This window comes from Chlorella variabilis (genome assembly GCF_000147415.1).
Source record: "Chlorella variabilis unplaced genomic scaffold CHLNCscaffold_6, whole genome shotgun sequence".
NCBI lineage: Eukaryota > Viridiplantae > Chlorophyta > Trebouxiophyceae > Chlorellales > Chlorellaceae > Chlorella > Chlorella variabilis.
The window spans coordinates 436,870-453,140 of record NW_005435082.1 but is presented as its reverse complement, the minus strand read 5'-3'; the positions used below and the strand labels follow the sequence as shown (position 1 = coordinate 453,140).

Below are 16,271 nucleotides of genomic sequence, written 5' to 3'. Positions count from 1 at the left end.
CTTCCTCGAAACACTGCCTGTTTTGATGCCTGCTGGGCTGCATGCTATGGCTCGTGGCTGTGGCTGTCGCCACCTGTCATCAAATGTAAGGGTCTGGGAGGAGTTTTGGACTAGCCCTGGGCATCATGCAGTGTGGCGAGCCTGTTCATCTATGTTACACACCATGGCAAGGTCAGAAGGTTGTGTTGAAAGGATGCTGACCAACACCCGGTTGCCAGCGTCATGCCTTGGCAGCCACGCAGACGCCGCCGACGGGCCGGAAGCCCTTGGCGCATGTGGTGCACACCCCGGGGGATGCGGGGCACTGGAGGCACTGCTTGCCGGTACAGGCCACGCAGCGGCCGCGCTGCAGGCTGTAGCGTTCGGCGCAGGCCTTGCACAGCCCGTCGCTGCGGCACGCCTTGCAGCCCTTGTGGAAGGGGTGGTTTATGCACTGCAGCACGGGCGCAGCGGCGGGTTTGTGCGGGGCGTGGATGGGCGGCGTGCGGCGGGTTTGGGAGGGCGCCGGGCGTTGTGCAGCCATGCAAGTCAGCTGAGATGATACGTACAGCAGCAGCACCAGGCAACAGCGGGGGCAGCAGCCACTCAGACGGCCAAGGGCGGCTGCCGACTCACCAGCTGGCACTTGCCGGCCTTGTCTTTATAGACTGGGTAGAAGGGCCTGCCTGCCAGCTCGCCGTACGCGTAGCATTTCAGGCAGGTGGAGGGCCAGATGCACGACTGGCACATGCTGTCGTAGCACTGTGGCAGGCGGGGAGCAAAAAAGAGGTGGTATCATCGCAGCACGGTGTGGCAGCAGTACACTGCATGCTGGATGCTGCGCCACAGGCCACAACACGGCTGCAAGCAGCGGGCACGCACCTTGCGGCACAGCTTCTGTCTATCAAAGCCGTAGCCGTTTGTGCAGTTGAGGCATGCGTTTGCCGTGGTGTTGCACAGCAAGCAGCGCTTTGCGGCACACTGCATGCAGAGGAGGGCGTGGCGCCAGCGGGGGCTCAGCGAGAGAGGCATTATTGGTGGCGAAAGGTCACGGGGCTTTGGTAGGCTAACGAGAGGCTGGGTGCATGGGATGGAGGTGGTGGCCAGGCGGAGGGCAGCACTGGCGGCGAGCGCAGCAGCGGCAGAAACCGCGCCCCTCCTGCAGAGCCACCCACCGGCTGAACATTCGCTGTGATCACATCGTCGTCCGCCCATTGTCCTGCAGGCAAGCGGAGTGGTCGTGAGGCGGAGCGCGGGCCCAGCTCCACTTGCGGAGGACGCGGGCATCTGCACATCTGTGAACGCTTGCCGTCGCTGGTACCTTGTGCAGGCCTGGCCATGACTATTGTGAGGGCCAGAGCCAGCGGCAATAGCAGGCCATAGCGCATCTTGCGGGTTGCGAGCAGCGCTTCTCGGTTGCTTGCCCGGCGGTGCTACACAGTATGTTCAAGTCCCAGGGAAGGTGCCACAATGACGGCTTGCCCGCATGCTCAGGAAACCGAAGCAGAGGTTGCTTGGCGCCCGCTTTCCTCCCGCCACCCGCCGGCGGCAAGTGCCAGCAGCAACCTGGACGCAGAGTTGTGTCCCTTGGGTGATACCCAGCGGCCCTGGAGGTAAAGAAACAGGTAAAGAAACACAGGCTGCCTAAAGGTAGGACGTCCCTGAGTATTTACAAGGCTGGGGGAGCGCGACTGCGGCAGCCGGGCCAAGCGCATACAGGCGCTCTCGCCCGCGCTCACAAAAGAATAGCAGTGCTGGAGAATGGTAAAGACAGTGAGGAAAACAGTGGGCTAGCGCTGCACTGGGAGAGCAGCGATTTCAATAAGTTCCGACCTCGTCGGCGGCGGCCGCTCCAGCGCAGGGCGCCGAGCCAAGCCTGCCTTGCAACAGGCCCAGGCTATTGGGATGCCTGGGATGGCTACTGGTGCTGGTCACCCAGCTTGCTGAGCACGTGCTCCCTCAGGTAATCCTGTAGCGGGGGATCGACCAGCGTTGCAGGCAAGGCGTCAACAGCAAACAACTGTAGCACGCACTCGGCAGCACAGCCGCAGTTGCTGCATGCATGGGTGGCCGGCGTGGCCACTGCCACGCCTGGTGCACTACTGCCAAGCGTGCCTGCTTCTCCTGGAGCCCCGCCAGGCGCGCCCACTCGTTGAAGGGGATGCTGACCACCTCCCAGCCGTGCATGGCCAGCAGCTTGTTCCGCATATAGGTGGAAGCCAGCGGCATGTGGGGCGGGTTGGCTGCAGGCGGGGAGGGCAAGCAGCAGCGGCGGCGCAGGCGGCAGCGTGACAAGGCGCAGCGCAGGCGAGGTTACGGCGGCGGACGACGCAGCAGCGCAGCACTTAATTCCAGCTGGCAGCTCCTGCTGGGATGGGAACAACGCTCGTCCCTCTTGGCTGCTGCAGCCTGCAGGCTGCGCTCGTGGGGCCAAACCACAGCCCCCCCCCATGGGAGCCAGGAGCCCAAGCTCACATGAGAAGTGCTGCGGGCCGTCCACCTCCACAGCCAGCCGCACGCCGTTCGAGCCTTGGACTGCGGGGCAGGACATGGTGGTTGGAAGGTGATTAAAGGGGCCAGGGGCAAGCCGGCCACGCCAGGGCTGCACCTCGGGTGCGCGGCCCGCCTCCGCGCCGCTGCCCTGAAGCGGCAGGCGGTGGACCCGGTGCCCCCGGTGCCCCCAGACGTCGGGCCTCCTCCCGCGCGGCCTCGCCACTCACTTGCAATGTCTATCCCGAAGAAGTTGGCGCGGGGAGAGTACTCCTCTGCAAAGGGTACCTCCAGAGAGTGAAGCACATCTGCCACCTTGTTCTGCAAGAGTTGGAGCGGGGGCGTGGGATGGGAGCACAGGGAGTTGGAGGGGGGAAGGGGCTGGTCTGGGAATGGGAGGCGGCAGGAGAGGGGTCTGTGCCAGCCGCTGGCAGCCCCGTTGGCGGTGCTGGCGGGCATGTTGGCGCGAGGTGCCTTGTGCTGGCGGACCCTTGCCTGCAGGCGCGAGGTGGTCGTGTCCCGTGCCTGCCAGTGCTTCTCCGCGTAGGGCAGGATGTGGGGCGGCAGGAAGGCGGAGTAGTGCTGCCCCGTCTTGGCCTGCAGCCGGTACCGGCGGCCGGTACCGGCGCAGGCGGGTGGCAGCCGTGGGTCAGATGCAGGCGCGCGTGTGGAAACGTGCACCGCCAGCGCCCGCCTGCTCGCCCGGCTCGATGCCAGGTCCCGGCAGGTGGCGCCCTGCCCTGCTTGCAGGGGCCTCAGCGCTCTGCACGCCCGCAGCACACAACCAACACACGCGCACACACACACACACACACACGCACACACAACTCCCCGGCCCCACCTCCAGGTACAGCGCGCACTGGAACAGCTGGCACCAGGCCGCGGTGTTGACGGAGTCGAGGGCGGCGGCGTCGTGCGGCGGCACCATGCCCGTCAGCTGGGCGAAGCGGTCCGGGGTCAGGTAGTCGAAGACGGTCAGGCCCCAGGCCACGTTGGCCAGGGAGTGAAGGTCCACGCCCTGGGCCTGCCGGGCGGCGGCGGCGGCGGGGACGGCGGCGTGGGAGGCGTTAGTTCGTTAGGGGAGGAGGGTTGGTTTTTGAATGAGATGGCGTGTGTGGATGCTGGGAGGACGGGGAGGGCGAGGGGCACCGCAACATGGCGCAGCTGCCCAGGAGGAAACACAGCGCAGCACAGCGCAGCGCAGCACAGCACAGCACAGCACAGCAGAGCAAAGCAAAGCAGAGCACAGCACACCCCACCACAGCGAAGCGCAGCATGCAGCGCGGGCGCACCATGCGGGGGTGGAAGAGGGGCATGTACCGCTCCACCAGCCGGTCTGCCAGCGGGCGGGGCGGCGCCTGCCGCGTAACCGCGCACGCCCACATGACAATGGCGATGCCCTGCGGGAGGTGGCGGGGAGGGGCGCGGTGGTGGGCAGGCGAGCAGCTGGGGTGGTGGTTGGGGGGCAGCTGGGCATTCCACTTGGGCGGGCAGAAGGTTCCTTCAAGCAAGAGGCGGTAGCCTGGGTGCGAGGTGTGCTGGCAGCAGCAGGGAATGCATAGCAGGGGTGCCAGCCGGCGGCGGCAGTTGCGGGGAAGCTGCGCGGCGCACCCGCCACGTCAGGCTGCCCGCCAGGTCATCCGCCCGCTCCAGCAGTGCCTTGAACAGGCCTGCAGGGAGGGGCAGGGCAGCATGGCGCAGGCGCAGGCGCGAGTGGCGGCCGGGCAGTGCCGGGAGCAAAGGCCAACCAGCGTTGAGCCTGCCCTGCTGGCCACGAGCGCGGAGCCGCCCCACACACCCCCTGGGTCGCCCTTCACAGCACCACACCCTGCCTGGAGGTGTTCCCCACCCACCACAACCACCACACACGCACACACACACGCGCACACACACACGGCGACCTTTACCACAACCACCACCGGCCGCCGCCGCCACCACATAGCCGCCACCACGCAGCAGCAGCCACCGACCACCACCACCACACATACACACACGCGCGCGCGCACACACACACACACACACACACACACACACACACACACACACACACACGCGCGCGCGCGCGCGCGCACCTGGGTGCACGTGCCTCATCGTGGCGTAGGCCCACATCAGGGTGCCCACCTCGCCGCCGCTCATGCGCGGCGCCAGCGGGATGCAGCGCGCCGCCGCGTCATCCAGGGTGGCTCGCTCCGCGCCCTGCCACCTGCGGGCGTGCAGCAGGGGCAGGCAAGGGGAGGCGGTCAGCAGCAGGGGGACCGTGTGGTCAGCGGGGCCAGCCAGCAGGGGACCCGCCAAGGATGGGAGGTGGCCGAGGGGTCGGGCGGACTGCCCGCTACGGCCAGCGCGTGAGCCGTGTGATTCAACAGGTGCATGGGCGTGCTGCCTGGACCGCACTGCGCCGGCTGCCACCCCTGCCACCCCTGCCACCCCGCCTCCCGCCCTACTCACCGCCGCTTGACGGCTTTCGGCACCGACAGCAGGCTGCCGTCTGCCAGCAGAAGGTCTAGCAGCTGAGCTGGCGACAGGTCCCGCCCTCGCCAGTGCTGGCCCCGGGGCGGCTCCCCGCCGCCGCCGCCGCCGCGCGCCGGCTGCCGCTGCTCGCCCGCCGGCTGCCACCTGTCGCCCATTGCCTCCTGGCGGGCTTTGAGGCGGTCCAGGCGCCGCAGCCGCCGCTCCTCGGCACGGGACACCTCCCCGGCCAACGCCCGCTGCCCAAAACCTTCAGACGACGGGTACAGGCTGCGTCCCTCCTCGCTCTCTTCCCCTTCCGACTGCTCCGCCCCTTGCGCGGCGTCCTGCTGTGCCGCCGCCGACGCGGCCGCCGCCTGCCGCCGCTCCGCCTCCTCCTCCTCCGCCTCCTCCGCCTCCTGCACCGCATCCAGGTCTATCTCGGCTGCAATGGCAGCCGGGGCCTCCCTGGGCGCAGAGCCGCCGCCGGCCGCCGCCTCGGAGCTGCCTGCCAGCTCGGGATCCTCGAGCATATTCTCAGCCGCATCGCTGGCGCCAGCTGGCGCCGCCTCCTCCCCAGCAGCCTGCTGCAAAAACGCATCCAAGCTCTCCAGCTCCCCGCCGGCGGCAGCAGCAGCAGCTGCAGCTGCGGCCTCTGCAGCTGAGGCAGCAGCAGCCGTGGCCTCTGCGTGCTGCCGCTCCGCCGCCTCGTCTGCCCGCTGCACGTCTTCCAGCAGCTGGTCCCCCGCCGGTACCGCCTCCTCCGCCGCACGCTGGGCTCGCTTCCAGGGCGGTACCGTTGGCAGCATCAACAGCTCGCAAAACTGGAGCAGGGCAGGGGGGCGAGGAAGCGCAGCGAGGTCGGGGGTGAAGTCAGAATGGTGGGCGCGGGCGTGCCCCACGGCAGCCGTCCCCGCGCCCGGCTGATTTTGCCGGAGCCCTGGCCTGCCACCGCACCGGCACTGGTGCGGTGGCCCGCTACAGGCAGCAGCACAAGCTGGGCACCCCCCGCCCCGGACCAGCAGCAACGCCGGCGGCGGCCGCCTGCCTGCCTGCCTGCCTGCCTGCCCCGCGCAGCGCAGCGCAGCGCAGCGCACCTGCTCGCGCATGTAGAAGGGCTGCACGTGTGTGATGCCGGTGTGCCGGTTCACAGACACCTCCATCGCAACCCCGCCCGGGAAAGGAGGAGGCAGCACGCGCGGCGAGCGCGGGCGGGTGGCGGAGCCGGTGCAGATGAAGTGCACCAGGTCTGCCATCCACAGCTCGTTCACCGCCCGCCCCACCGGCTGCGCAGCCTCGCCCGCGGGCTCGCCGGGGCGCGCGCCGCGGCACCGCGCCAGGGCCGCCGCCACGGCCTGCTGCGCGTGCGCCACCAGGCGCTGCAGGGCCTCCCGCCGCACCCGCGCCGCCGCCACCTTCCTCGCCACCTTCCCCGCATCCATGTGCATCCATGTATTGGTGAGGCCCACACTTCTCCGCCGCTGGCGCAGGGTAGGTGGGCCCTGCCGGGGGGGCGGCGCCTCCGCCTCCTCCGGCTCGGAATCCCGCTCCTCGTCCATGTTGAGGTGGGTGTACCCCGCGGCGGTACGGGGCAGTCCGGTGGCGGTACTGCTGCTGATGGCCCAGGTATCCCGCTCCGCGTCCGGCGAATACTCCAGCCGCGCAAAGCTCCACACACAGTTTCCCACTGCAGAGGGAGGGAAGCGGGGCCAGGGGTGGGGCCGGGTTGGCCGGTGCGGCAGGGCCAGCAGGGAGCCGGCCTCGCCTGGAAATCTCCAGCCGCAGGACGAGGCGCGGCTGCGACAGACAGGGCACAGATGCCTTGCGCCTGTCTGCCTGGCTGGGCAGGCTGCCTGCCTGCCTGCCTGGCAGCAGCAGCAGCAGCAGCAGGAGGTGGTGACATGAGGCGCGGGGCCAGACGCCTGTCTCCGCCTGCGCTCACCCTGCTGCGCGGACATGTAAGGGAGCAGCTCCTTGAACCGGGCGGCGGCGGCATCCAGAAAGTCGGAGCCTGCGGGGGGGACGGGCAGGTGGTGCGGCGCCAGGCAAGGGCGCTTCCTTCAGGGGCCACAGGTGCGTATGTGCGTTGCGTTGGTTGCAGCAATGGTGGGGGTGGGGCCACGGGGTGGGGAGGGCGATGCAGCGCTGCCAGCCCGCTGGCTGCGTGCTGCTGCTGCCGCGCGCAGCTGCGGCCCGTAAAGTAAGAAAGCAAGCCTACGGCTTCGTTTGTCACCTGGGTGGAAGTTGAGCAGGCCGAATCCGTACAGTGTGTTGCACAGGGCGTCGGGGGTGAGGTCGTGCAGGCGGCGCCAGGCGGTGGCCACCACGGCATGCAGCACGGGAGTGTGGATGCGCGCCGCCCCCAGCTTGGTGCCCAGCTTGCCCAGGCTCCACACCAGGCTGCCCAGGTGTGTGTGCTCCACCTCAGGCAGGAAGGCCAGGGCAGCCAGGGAGAGGTGGTCCATGACAGCCTGCGGCACAGCACGGCACAGCACACCGCAGCATGGTCAGCACAGCAAAGCACAGCGTGGCACGGCATAGCACAGCACAGCCTGATAAATTGGCCGACGATTGCCACGCACAACCGCAACCTCGCCGCCCCATCGGGCTGCCACCTGGGCAACGACCAAGCTGCCCCGGCCTGCAGCCCACTATGCGCACATGCAGGCTGCATGGTGGACACCCAACACCCCCACCAAACACACACACATACTCATACCTGGGACGCGGGCACGCCTGCCGAGCCGGCAGCACACATGATGTTCAGGAGTGTGCGAGCCTGCAGGGCAGGCAAACGTGGCAGGGCATCAGCAGGCAGCAGCACAGCTGGGCCAGCCGCCCACCCTCTCACGGCACCCGCAGATGGATGCCACTGTGGCACACACGGCCCCCTATCCCCATGCTCCACACAGTGCTGGTCTTCCGACAGCCCCACCTCGAATTCCGCGATCGGCATGTGTGCTGTGCGCTCCAGCAGCACCTGGACAGGGTGGCAGCAGGGTGGCAGCAGGAGCGCCGAGTCAGCACAATCAGACAGCTGCGGCCGCCACGTTCAACGCGCCACCCGCCGCACCGCTGCCGTCCAGCACCACCCAATACAGACCGCCAGCACCGCAAAAACGGGACGCTCACACAGCAACTCACTCACACACACACAGAGCACGCCGCCACCTGCCAACCCAGCACACCCGCACTCCCACCTTCAGCAGCTTGCCCTCAAAGGGCGTGTTGCCGTAGGCGTTGAGCGCCACCAGGAACATGGAGATGTGGTGCGGCTTCAGCTCGCCGTACTTGAGCATGATGACGGCTGCAGGCAGGGGTGGGGGAAGGTCGGGGAAGAAACGAAGGGGAAGCGTCGCGGTGGGCAAGGGCATGTGCAGGGGAGCATGGCGGCGGTGGCCGAGAGCTGCGATTCTGCGGGGGCAGGCTGCTGAAGCAGGCAGGCTGCAGCACGGCGGGTGCAGGCGTCGGTGGCTCCACAGGGGCAAGGCCTCAGTGGGCGAGGGCAGGGGGGAGAGGAGGCCACTCACCCGCAATCTTGTCCAGCTGCTCCTGGGTCAGCGGGTACCTCATATGGCCCAGCGCCCAGAAGCTGGCAGCCAGCGAGCGCAAGCTCAGGGGCAGCCTGCGGTGGCAGGGAGCGGGGAGCGGGGAGAGGGTGGGGGTCGGTGGGGAGGCAGGCGCCGCCGCCAGGTCAGCAGTGAGCGTGGCAGGCAGCCGTGAGCGCAGGCAGCCGCCCGTGGCTGCCTGACCCTCTGCGGTATCGCCCCGCCGCCGTCTGGCCCCAGCGGCTGGCGGCACAGTGTCGTGCAGGAGCGAGACGGCAGGCCTGCCCCTGCTGGCTGCGACAGTGAAGATGCCCACCTGGCAGGCGGGCCGACTTGCGCCACGCTGTCAGCGCCCGCCAGCTTGGCCTCCTGGCGGATGATTCTGTCCAGCAGTGCTTCAAAGCGTTGCACCAGCACCTGGCAGGGACGGGGGCAGGTGGCCACACAGAGCACGGCGGGGCGGCAGCATCAGCAGTCCAGCTGGGCGGCTGACGTGGAAGCCGGCAGGGGGCAAGCTACTGTGGGTGCAGGCTGGCAGGTACGGTTCTGGCACAGTCTGGATGCCACATGTGACGGCCAGCCCGGGAAGCCTGATACCCACCGGCATGACCCTGCTGGTATCCAGCCGGGACCGTACCGCCGCCATCTCAGGGTGCCCCACCATGCGAGAGATCCTGCGGCGGGCAGAGGCATGGCAGGCAGCCCAACACCGGCGGCAGCTGAGCAGGCAGCCAGAGAGCCCGTACCGCTCCCCGCCGCGATACGCTACACTAGCATCATTGCGCACAGACATACCACACACAGCACACATGCGCGCGCCTGTGGAAGAAAGTGGACATGTTGACGTCATCCATCACATAATGCAGCGCGTCGGCCACTGCATCCAGGCACTGCTGCCCCGCGGCCGCACGCTCGGCCGGCGCCAGCATGCCTGCAGCGCGAGGCGTGGGGCAGGCGGGCGGGCAGGCAGGCGGCGTGAGGGCAGAAGGTGAGCAGGCGGCGAGAATTTCAGAAGCACTGCGTGCTGCGCTGTTAGAGGGTGGCCGCAAAGGACAAGCCGCCGGCGTTCTGCCGCATCAAACGCGCACCTGCCGTCAGCTGGCGGTCGAGGCTGTCAAACCTCCGGCAGATGCTCTTGTTGATCCACACCGACTGGTCCTGCCGCGCCTGCCGCGCCTCCGCCGTCAGCGGCAGCGCCATCACCGGGCGGTGGTCGCGGGCCAGGCGGTGCGGCGACAGGGCGGTGCCCGTGGAAGGCGGAGGGCCGAGGTGGGACAGCGGTTCTGCGCTGCCGCCGCGCCGGCTCTTCCAGCGCGGCCGGCGGGCGTACCGGCTCAGCACGCTGCGCAGCTGCTGCACGTCCTCGGCCTGCACCCCTGCAGCGCTAGGCTTGGCGCCTGCGCTGCCAGAGGGCGCAGCGGCTGCCGCCCCTGCTGCCGCCGCCCCGCCGGCCGCCGAGGAGGCCAGCGGCGCCGCCTGCTGCGCCGCAGCTGCCCAGCTCCGCGCGACTTCCCTGCAATCCGCATGCACCGAGGGTGATGCTGAGGCGTCCAGAGGGGTTAGCGATAGTCGCCTGCCACACTTTGCCGACATGCGCACCAAGCACATCACCCACCATGGCCCGCGGCGCCTGGACAATGCCGTCAGCATCGCATCTCACAAACCATCACCCACAGCCTCACTGCTCAGTGCTTCCCGAGCCGAGACCTCCCAAACGAGCTCAGGCGCCCCTAGTCGATTGGGCGAAAGTTATAAACGTGAGTTATAAACTGCAGCAGGGGCTGTGGATCGCCAACTCCTGCTGATGCTTCGAGGGAAAGCTGAGCTGGCGCAGCTCGACTTTGCTGCTCTCAAAATTGAGCTTGCAAACCTGTCATCGAACGAACCGTAGTTGATGGTGCTAAGCAGGATTGCCTCACACGACATGGCGCGCAGATGACGACTGTCGGCAGGAGGGCGGCGGGGCGCTTGTTTGCCCTCCTGCACGCCAAGAGCAGCAGTGTAGGAGCCGCACCATGGTGCTTGACCGGGCGCAGCCTGGCTGGCTTGGCCAGCGCCGGCGGCGGAACGAGCAGCGGCAGCCGTTCCCCCGTTGGCACTGACCGCCTCGCCCCCGGAGCCGTGTTTACCCTGACCAAGCGCTTCTCGCCCGAGGACGTGGCTGGATTCGTGGCGCTGACAGGGGACAGCAACCCCATCCACGTTGATGGGGGCGCGGCCGCGGCGGCGGGCCTGCCGGGCCCCATCCTGCCCGGCATGCTTCTGGCCTCGCTCTTCCCCGCCATCATCGGCTCCCACTTTCCCGGCGCCGTCTACCTGAGCCAGACCCTCAAGTTCAAGCAGTATGCGCTGGTGAGGGACCTGTCGAGGCTGCTGCTGTTGGGCAGCCCACCACTAGACACTGCGCTGGGCCGCCTGCCACCATCTGGCCTCAGCGGTCCTCTCTGGCAGCAGGAGTGCGCTTCTGCCGGCTGCTAGATGGTCAGCTGCGTGTGCATTGCTCAGCCGTGCCCCAGGTCTGCTGAGGAGCGCAATGACCCCAAACAACTCTGCTCTGCCCTGCAGGTCGGAGACAGCTTCACCGCCTCTCTGACTGTGGAGAAGAGCAGCGGCAGCCGCGTGAGCTTTGGCACGGTGTGCCGCCACGACAGCACGGGCACTGTGGTGGTGGAGGGCACGGCCCTGGCGCTCATCCAGCAGCGGTACAGTGGTGGAAGTGCCAGCGGGCAGGATTAGGAACGGTGGGTTGCAATCTGCCACTACCTGATTGTGTTTGGACATTCTGTTGGGCCTCCATAGGGAATCTTCATCATCCTTGCTCTAGCGATGCTTGTGGCAGCTGTGTCCACTGCACCCGCTGCTCTACTCACCCTCTCCCGCTGCCCTTTCATCTATTCGGTTCCGCACATCTGCACTCCTTTTCTGCTCTTATTTGTTTGCTCCTCTGTTCACCAGTCCAAGGATGACTCCCACCAGCAGAGGCCAACTGCCAATAGCACTCGCCACTTCATCAGCGTGGCGGCACCGCCATCGGAGTGGGCGCCCGCCGCTGCAGAGCTGTCGGCGGCCGGCCTGTGCAGACCAGACCAAATCACGCACACACGCCCACGCTATGGGAACTACTAGAGGAAGGGAGCTACCCAAAGGTCCAGATCAAGACTGGTGATCCACGTGGCTGCCCTGTTTGATCAAGCAAGGGCGGTGGTGCAACGGGCAGGCCAAGCGCAATGTTTGCCCAAGAGCGGGCGCTCCGGGCCCCTCGCTCCAGCGTTATGCCATGGGCGCCACCGCTTGTGGGGTCGCCAAACCTCCCGTTTGGAGCCCGCTTCAACCTAACTGTGGCACAAACCGGCGCTGTAGCTGATGTCGTTTGGACCGTGAGTCGCACTGGCACCACCCCGCTGCCGCCACCGCCTGCCGCCGTGCGAGTGCCGCATATCCACCCTTCCTACCCAGTCACGTTCGTTTGCTGCAGATTTTCGTGCTAGGCGTGTGGCTGCGCATGCCCGCCATCTTCCGAGCCACCCGCCCGCTGGGAACCTGCCTGCTGCTGCTCAACCTCGCAAACGCGCTGTGGCGGCAGCGGCTGCACCGCATGCTGCACCCCTCGCACACTATCAGCTACACGCGGTGGCGGGAGCCCATGCTGGTGGGCACACTCATTTTGCTGACCCTGTTCATGGGTAACCAGGCATGCGGCGCCAGCTTCGAGTTCCTAAACATGGACAGAGCAGGCACCATCTTTGCCGCCGCTGCTCACCCAGTGGCGGCTGCGGCCCGGCACGCGGTTGTGCTGCTGGTGGCGTCGCATGTGGGAGCCTACTTGCTGGCCTGGGCAGCCTGGCAGGCGCGCCTCCCGTGAGTGCCCGGTCCTGCTGCAGCTGGGGCGGGCAGGGGCGAGCCTTCTGGGTGTCTTGATCTGCCCCCTGGGTGCATCGCTCGCTGAGTAGCTGGGCTTGGACCATCCACCCTGTGTTTGATCCTCACCTCTCAGCCCGTGGCCCGAAGCTGCCCTATGCTGTCATGCTGCACCTGTGCTGCAGGTGGGCCACGGCTCTTGCGGTGACGGTGGCGGTCGTGTGCTCATCCCACAACCCCAAAATGTGCACCTCCGCCGAGCTGGCGGCGCCAGAGGCAGAGCGCCTCACAGCAGTGGCGTTCCAAGCGCTGGATCTGCTGAGCTGGGCGGTGCCGCCGCTCACTGGGCACGGCCTCATCGGCCTGCGCAGCGGCAGCCCGGCGGCAGACCAGTGCAGCACGGTGCTGCTGTTCATGCAGCTCTCCCTGGGCTTTGTGCTGCCGCTGCTGTACCAGGCCTCGCAGGAATGCCAGCGCTGGCAGCAGCACCAGCGGCAGCGATGCCAGTGCGGGCTGCCGCTGGAGGGCGGCTGGCAGCGGGGGCTGTATGGCACCGTTGCGGCGGCGCTGCGGCAAGACGAGAGGTACTCAGCACTTACTCTTGTCGTGGCGGTCTGGCTGCTCAGTGCCCTGCTGTGGGAGCTGGCGGTGCTGATGGTGCCATCCCTGCCCAGCATCGCGCCATACTTTGTGTGAGCTTGCGCATTACTTTCAAATTCGTTGTCAATAAACAAATCCACTGCTTGTTCGCTCAAAAGGACGACGCAGGAAAACTGTGCCGGGGCCTCCATGCAACAAAGATGATGGTGCATGCATGGGTCACGGCCTCACCCACAACAAAACAAAGAATCGCCGCTCCCCAGGCACGATGCGCGCGGCAGGAGTTCCTGGGTAGCAGCACACTGCCGCAGCAGGATGCCTTCAGTAGCCCGGCCTCTGTTGCTGCCCTGACCAGTAGGCTTGGGTGGCAGCCCATTGGCTCAGCATCACTCATGAGGGCTCAGCATTACTCATCCTCCTCGTCATCGGTGATGCCAGGGATGTAGAGTAGCTTGACGTCAAACATGACAGGGGTGGAGGGCGCCACGCGCGGCCGCCCGGCGGCTGCGGTGAGGCGAGGAGCGGCGGGGGGCCGAGCTGGGCAGTGGGCTCACACTGGCTGAGTTCTGCCAATGTGCTAGCGCTGTCCTGCTGCCGCCGCTGCCCATGACCCGCCAGGCGGGCGTACCATTCACACCCCGCCACCTGCAGCAGCTCATCTGACTCCCCATGCTTTGCCCACCCAGCTTTGCCCACCACACTACTCACCTGCGGGCAGGCCCCTGGGGTAAGCGAGGCTGCCGGGGACGTAGATGCGCCGCAGCCCTCCCACAGACATGGTCAGCAGGCCCTCGTCGAGGCCCGCCACAACCTGCGGGGCAGGCCAGGCCAGGCCCGGGGCATGGTGAGCCACCTGCCATGCCACGACAGGCAGGCCGGCAGGGAGGGCAGGCCGGCAGGAAGGGCAGGCGGGCGGGCAGGCAGGTGGAAAGGCAGGCACACTAAGCAGCCGGGTCGGCAGGCAGCCACCCCGGCCGCCTCCAGCACCCCAAGCCAGACACACCAGCCACACCCAGGCCCCGCACCTGCTCCGCGCCCACTCGGATCTGGTAGGGATAGCCCTTGGCCAGCGAGGAGTCGAAGACGCGGCCATCTGGGGTCATCGCCACGTAGTGGACTGCAGGGTGGCACAGCGGCGGGCTGCGCGTGTGTGTCTGGTGGTGGTGGTAATGGTGGTGGTGGCGACACGCGAGGCAAGGCCTTGCTGGGGGGGAAGTGGGCGGGTGGTTGGGGCGGCCAGGCAGGGAGAGCGCCGGAAACAGCAACGAGGCGGCACGGCTGCTGGAAGGCAGCCCTTCGCGTGCCGCCCGCCTCATTCAGGCCAACGCTCGCCTGTGACCTGGTAGCCGCGTGGCGGCGAGGGCCCCCTGCCCTGCACCAGGTCGATGTACTGCAGGCCAGAGGCGGTGGTCACGCGCTCCCGCCCCTCCAGCCCCGCCGCACAAGCCTCATCGCACAGCACGGGCGGCGGCTCATCGTCGACAGCAAGGGCAGGTGCCACCCTGCAGCCAGCATGCCAGGCGCCGGGTTCACACAAGCAAGGGCAGGGGCAGACCGTCTCCGCCAGCAGACGAGCGTCCTGAGCCGAGCCAAGGAAGCGGCGCCGCCGCCACACAACAGGGCAGGTTGGTTGCTGCTCCAGCGGCGGAGGGCAGAGGGGCATGCATGCATGCATGCAGCTGGGGCCGCGGCCAGGGCTTGCCTGGTGAGCAGCGCCGTCGTCGCCAGGCCCACGGCTTGCAGGGTGGCGCGCCGCGACGTCGCGGCCGCCTCTTCGGCAGCGGCACGGACCAGCAGGCGGTGCCGGCGGGGAGCTGCCCTGGCAGAGGTGGCAGCCGCGAAGGCCTGCAGACGGCCAAGCAGCCCTGGTTGGGCGATCTGCTGGTGCCGCCGCTTCCGCAAGGAGACGCCGACCGGCAGTCGCGGCGGGGCGGCAGCCAGACCCAGCGCGCGCCAGCCCAACACCCGCCACGCACCTGATGAGTGAGGCAGCCCGCAACCATGGTGGTGCAGCGCTGCGGGGACGGGGTGCTCACGAGAAGGCCGGACGGCTACCAGCGGGACGCTGTCGGGAGGCGCGGGATGGCTTCTGGCAGCCACGATGCGACCGATGCCAGTGGTAAATCATCGTGGCCAGCGCCCTGACCTGCTGCTGTCTGCTCCGCCAACTCAGCCACACCGCAGAGGCAGACCGAAATGATCTTGCATAGCTACCGAGAGAGATGACTCACGTGGGCAGGGAGGGCGGCGGAGAGGGGCAGACGGCCACACATCCCACACACATGTCCACATGTGTGGACATGCACCGAATGCACGACACACAGGGGGATGCAGGTGGTGTGCAGGCCGGCATGCAGCAGAGGCACCAAGAGTTGTCAGAAAACTAACAAGAGTTCTGTCCGCTCAGGCGCCCGGAGGCGCCTACTAGGAAGACCGTCGTGATTTGAACTCAGCAGTTGTCATCAGCCAACCATGAAAGGGCCCAAGCAAAATGCATGCAGCAGGCAGGGAGCAACCAGGCAGCGCCTCCACTGCTGGCGATGGGGTGGGTGATGGGAAGGTTACAGGGTGGTGGAAGCAATGGAGGTGGAGAGTTTTTGCATGGCTGGTAGTGAATGGAGCAGGCAAGTCTGCAGCAGGGAGGGAGCAAGCCGCCAAACGGCAGGTCAACAGAAGGCGCAGTGCGGGGGGTGCATGGTGCATGGTGCAGCACAACAGTGATGCAGTGCAGCAAAGTTGCTCCGGGACTCAGACATCCAAGGAAGGTGAGCCGCAGCAGCGCTCAAGCCCGGCGAAAGGCGAACGCTCTAGAGCGGGCACTGCGAATGTTGTTTGAGAAACGCCCTGTTTGGAAGCATCGATCCTTGTCACCGGGAGCGGTAGGTGGCAGAAGCAAAGTGGGTGCAAGAGCACTGGGCATGGCTGCGAGGAGCCTCAGACTGCGGGTTGCCCCGCGCCGAATGCGCAACTGCCGGCCCATGGTGGCCGCCCAGCCACGGTGCGGCGCGGCGCCGCCAAGCCGGCTGGTCGCCGGGCATGGCGGGCCAGGCACCGCGAGAGGGCATCCCCGCGTGTGGGCGGCGTTAGCCCCAGGCAGAAGGCCCCGTAAGGGGCGCATGCTTGCCGGGTGCCGCCACGGGGCGGGCGGCCGGGCCAGCGGCGCTGCCGGGTAGGTTCGTGCCTGAACGAGCAGGCGCCCAGCGACACGCCGCGGCACTGCACCTATGTGGCGCGCTTCATCATTGGCAGCCTCGCAGACAGCGAGCGGGAAACGGTGCAGAGAGGGGCAGCAGTGTGCAGAGTGGGGCAGCAATGATGCGGATGCAGCGCAGCTGTGGAAACCCACCT

General features: G+C 67.6%; 4 protein-coding genes across 4 annotated transcripts; 1 reads left to right on the top strand and 3 right to left on the bottom strand.

The window, feature by feature from the left end:
- Nucleotides 1-220: 220 nt before the first annotated feature.
- On the bottom strand, nucleotides 221-1,367 carry CHLNCDRAFT_143559 (hypothetical protein; the record flags this gene model as incomplete). The annotated part of the gene is made up of 5 exons (XM_005849010.1): nucleotides 221-433; nucleotides 616-741; nucleotides 862-960; nucleotides 1,155-1,198; nucleotides 1,301-1,367. 5 exons carry the CDS (start codon nucleotides 1,365-1,367, stop codon nucleotides 221-223), a joined length of 549 nt encoding a protein of 182 aa, XP_005849072.1.
- A 530-nt stretch (nucleotides 1,368-1,897) lies between these two features.
- CHLNCDRAFT_143558 (hypothetical protein) lies at nucleotides 1,898-10,058 on the bottom strand (the record flags this gene model as incomplete). Its single annotated transcript, XM_005849009.1, has 21 exons — nucleotides 1,898-1,948; nucleotides 2,080-2,222; nucleotides 2,455-2,514; nucleotides 2,700-2,790; nucleotides 2,959-3,066; nucleotides 3,311-3,493; nucleotides 3,762-3,869; nucleotides 4,081-4,139; nucleotides 4,542-4,672; nucleotides 4,918-5,741; nucleotides 6,015-6,604; nucleotides 6,860-6,928; nucleotides 7,151-7,388; nucleotides 7,637-7,696; nucleotides 7,853-7,897; nucleotides 8,118-8,224; nucleotides 8,448-8,542; nucleotides 8,782-8,882; nucleotides 9,067-9,139; nucleotides 9,303-9,396; nucleotides 9,554-10,058. 21 exons carry the CDS (start codon nucleotides 10,056-10,058, stop codon nucleotides 1,898-1,900), a joined length of 3,735 nt encoding a protein of 1,244 aa, XP_005849071.1.
- A 342-nt stretch (nucleotides 10,059-10,400) lies between these two features.
- Nucleotides 10,401-11,201, top strand: CHLNCDRAFT_143557 (hypothetical protein; the record flags this gene model as incomplete). The annotated part of the gene is made up of 2 exons (XM_005849213.1): nucleotides 10,401-10,817; nucleotides 11,031-11,201. The coding sequence occupies 2 exons, from the start codon at nucleotides 10,401-10,403 to the stop codon at nucleotides 11,199-11,201; spliced, it is 588 nt and encodes a 195-aa protein (XP_005849275.1).
- A 2,128-nt stretch (nucleotides 11,202-13,329) lies between these two features.
- Nucleotides 13,330-14,586, bottom strand: CHLNCDRAFT_21564 (hypothetical protein; the record flags this gene model as incomplete). Its single annotated transcript, XM_005849008.1, has 4 exons — nucleotides 13,330-13,427; nucleotides 13,632-13,734; nucleotides 13,949-14,040; nucleotides 14,250-14,586. The coding sequence occupies 4 exons, from the start codon at nucleotides 14,584-14,586 to the stop codon at nucleotides 13,330-13,332; spliced, it is 630 nt and encodes a 209-aa protein (XP_005849070.1).
- Between the last annotated feature and the right edge of the window lie 1,685 nt (nucleotides 14,587-16,271).